The 3,856-nt window shown below is 43.5% G+C and overlaps 1 protein-coding gene across 1 annotated transcript; it reads left to right on the forward strand.

Annotated features, from left to right (window-relative positions):
• Nucleotides 1-3,167: 3,167 nt before the first annotated feature.
• On the forward strand, nucleotides 3,168-3,557 carry LOC102850936 (iron-sulfur cluster assembly 1 homolog, mitochondrial-like). Its single transcript, XM_006897743.1, has one exon. The coding sequence runs from the start codon at nucleotides 3,168-3,170 to the stop codon at nucleotides 3,555-3,557; it is 390 nt and encodes a 129-aa protein (XP_006897805.1).
• The last annotated feature ends 299 nt before the right edge of the window (nucleotides 3,558-3,856 follow it).

Raw genomic sequence — 3,856 nt, forward strand, 5'->3', positions numbered from 1 at the left:
GTTTCCAGCTGGGAGCTGGGGCCTGTCAGTCCTGTCTGCCACGAGGACCTGATGTGGGCCACCCTTGGCCAAGTGTTCTTCAGAGCCACACTTAAAGCAAGTGAGTGGGAGCTTCCTCTCTACTCCCTTGCCTATCTGTGGCTCTCGTCTGTGACACTGTCTACTGAAGTGGCCCAGCTTTCTTCAGATTCCTTCCTTCTTTTTCCTCTAGAAAATGAGTGTTAAGGGCTTTATCTTTTATTTCACTAATTTTGTGCTCTATTTCTTTAATTGCCCTCTTTTATCTCTCCAATAGGCTGACAGCTTCTACAGTGTTGGCTTTATTATTCCAGGTAACAGGTTCTTGTTTTTCAACAGTTTCTAATATTACATTGGCTTTATCAGTTTTGTCTTGTATTGATTTTTAAATTCTCCTAATGAAGAGACTGAGATTGTTAACAGCTTCAGTTTCCTTGACTCCACTATCAACACTCATGGTACCAGCAGCCAGGAAACGAAAAGATTAATTGCATTGAGAAAGTGCTGTTAGGGCACTCTTCAGAGTACTGAAGAACAACAGTGTCAGTCTGGAGAATAAGGTATGCCTGATCCAGACCATAGTCATCACAATTACTTGCTCTGTGTCAGAGAGCTGGACAATGACTAGGGATGAGACTAGGAGAATTGATGCCTTTGAGCTGTGATGCTGGAGAAGAGTATGCCATGGACTGCTAGGACTACAAATAGGTTCATCCTAGAGAGAGTGAAACCAGGCTGCCCTTTGGAGGCAAGGATTCTGAAGCTTCCTGATATACTTTTGGCATATTACAAGGAGGGACCAGTTTGGAGAGGGACATCATGCTTGGAAGGGTGGAGGAACAGCACAAGAGAGGAAGACACTCAAAGAGACGGACTGATTCAGTGGCTGGGTTAATGGGGGTAGGCATGTCAGAGACAATAAGGTTGGCACAAGATAGAGCAGGGTTTAGGGCTGTTGTATGTAGGGTTGTTACGAGTGGAAAGCAACTCGATGTCACATAACAACAACAAAAACCCATTGGAGTATCAGCTACGAGTCAGTTCTGACTTGACACTTGTGGTGTACCATAGAGGTGGGTTTTCAGAGGCACTTAATTATACAGGAGGAAATTGCCTATCCTTTTCTCACAGAGCAGCTGGTGGGCGTGAACCATGTGCTTTCTGTTTTGCAGTGTAGCTTCTTGCCACTAGGCTACTAAGCTCCCTCTGGCACACAACGAAAATAAAAAACTCTTTGCTTGTGGTTTCCTTCAATTCTTCATATATTTTTCTGATTCTGTGAAAATACTTGGCCATCATTCTCCTGAATTCATTTTCAGAGTATTCCATCAACTTATTGTCTTTGTGTTCTGGACCCTTTTTTGTGTAACATATTTTGGAGAGTATTAATGTTTCTGCTGCTTTTGGACTTCCTTTCTTCGTGTGTGTGTGTGTGTGTGTGTGTGTGTGTGTGTGTGATGGCTGTGAGTGTCTGTATTTGTTCATCGTTTATGAAGTGTTATTGGTTGGGGATGAGGTTGGATGGTGATGGCTATCATCTTATACCAATCAGGTGCTATATGCTAAGACTTGGGATGTGTAGGTACTCTAGTCTGGTGAGCCATGAGACCATCTGTGAGTGGTGTGGGAACAAGCCCACAGTAGTGGTTTGCAAATTACCTCCTTTCTCTAGATCCAGTTGTTGAAAGGAGTATTTCAATTGTTCCCTCTTTGGGCATCATGTCAGCTGAGTCAATGAATTTCTGACTCCCTGACAGTGTCAATCAGAGGCTCTCTGTAGATCAGTGAATCTCTGAATTACTGGGCCTATGGATGTTCAGCTTGTGTTTGGTGTGGTGTTGAATCACAGAACCATGTGTGAATGTAGTAATAAGTTGTTCGACTGTCATTGGTATGATCCACTGTAGGACACCACAGAAGCTTTCTAGGCTATTGTCAGACACAGTGTGTGACCTGCCTAATGTGTGGTGTGGCCTTGGCTTTCGTCAGGTACTTCTTGGCAAAGTTAGCCAGAGTTTGCTGGAGTCTTGAGGTCTGGAATTTGAGGGTGCTGTCTCAAAGCTGCTAGGCTGGCATTAGGTGTGGTAGTTTTTTAGGTTGCCTGTCAGCATTGTTTTTGTTAAAGGTCTATTAACTTTGCCAGGAAAATGGTCTATGAGCTCCCACTCACTGCACCTGCCCCAGCTTCCCCAGTGCCAGATTAAAAACGACGTTATGAACTCCCACACACTGTGCTCCTTCACGTTTTCCAGTGCCCGCTTCAAAATAGCATTAGCAAGCTCCGACACACTGAGTCCATGCATGGATTCCCAGTGCCAAATTAAAAATGGTGTTGGCCTACCACAGGGGATGAGTTGTGCCTGAGTATCTGAGGAAGTCTTGTTTATTAAGGTGGAAATTCATTCATCCGGATGTCAGTGAGTAGCAGGAAGATGAGGTCCTGTCTTCTCCATGGTGCAAGTGAGACACTGGCAGTTCATGGTGGGTCCCCAGCCTAGCCTCTCAAAGGCAGTTCAGGTTGAGTTTGTGGAATGGCTATTCTCTCTTTAATTGGTACTCACTCACATCTTCGCTCTCCTCCGTGGCTGACTTTGCTTTCAAAAATTTCCCTCAAATTTTAGAATTCTAGAATTATTGTCTGTGACTGTATTTCCCTTTTGATGTTCCTGCTGGAGAGTGACAGATTTCCCAGTTTGACTTGTTCACCATTCTTCCAGAAGTCTCTGAATAAACATTTCTTTAAAGAAGATGTGACAATCTTGTTCTTGTTGTTCCGTACTGTCAGGCTTGAGGTGATTCTTTGCCGACTCTCCACCAGGTATTCAGAGGCAGTAAATCTACAGGAGGAGACTGCCCATATTTCTCCACAGAGCAGCTGGTGCATTCAAACCATGTGCCCTCAGACTGATAATACAGCTCTTTGCCACTAGACAACTGGAGATCTCTTTTTTAAAAAAAAAATAAATAACTTTTTATTGTGATTTTAATGAAAGTTTACAGAAAAATTGGATTTCCTTTAATTCATTGTTGCACATTTTCCTCCACAATTTGCTTTTCTCTTTAAAAAAAGCTCACTAATAGTGCGTGCCGTGTCCATGGAGAGAGGCTGAGGGTTGGGAGCCCTGGCCCGAGGCACCCGGGCAGCGAAGATGTCAGCTTCCCTAGTCCGAGCCACTGTCCGGGCTGTCAGCAAGAGGAAGCTGCAGCCCACCCGGGCTGCCCTAACCCTGACACCTTCAGCAGTACACAAGATAAAACAGCTTCTTAAAGATAAGCCTGAACATGCAGGTGTGAAAGTTGGTGTTCGAACCAGAGGTTGCAATGGCCTTTCTTATATTTTAGAATATACAAAGACAAAAGGAGATTCTGATGAAGAAGTTGTTCAAGATGGGGTCAGAGTGTTCATCGAAAAGAAAGCACAACTCCCCCTTTTGGGAACAGAAATGGACTACGTAGAAGACAAATTATCCAGTGAGTTTGTGTTCAATAACCCAAACATCAAAGGAACGTGTGGCTGTGGAGAAAGCTTTAACATCTGAACTCTCAGGATCCTTCATGCTGCCGTGACCTGCAGGGATACCTGCAGAAACCTTGGGCCTACTGAAAAATTGTGACTGTCGTGTTGTTAGATTCATAATGTATTGGTATCTTCTGAGAAAAATAAAGGAAAAATGTGAAAAGTAAAAAAAAAAAAAAAGCTCACTATTGTACAATTTCCTCCCTCTCCCAATCCCAGTCCACTTTGCTATGCACCTCTTATTCTGAACTGTTGTTATGCAGATAATGACTATTCATATATTCCTTTTAAACCATTCTTTCTATTCCAATGCAGTGTTCA

This window comes from Elephantulus edwardii, unplaced genomic scaffold (genome assembly GCF_000299155.1).
Source record: "Elephantulus edwardii isolate Elephantulus edwardi_28Jun2011 unplaced genomic scaffold, EleEdw1.0 scaffold00214, whole genome shotgun sequence".
Lineage (NCBI taxonomy): Eukaryota > Metazoa > Chordata > Mammalia > Macroscelidea > Macroscelididae > Elephantulus > Elephantulus edwardii.

Excerpts from the sequence above, each read along its gene's own strand:
- LOC102850936 (XM_006897743.1), top strand. The coding sequence starts at position 3,168 with ATGTCAGCTTCCCTAGTCCGAGCCACTGTCCGGGCTGTCAGCAAGAGG.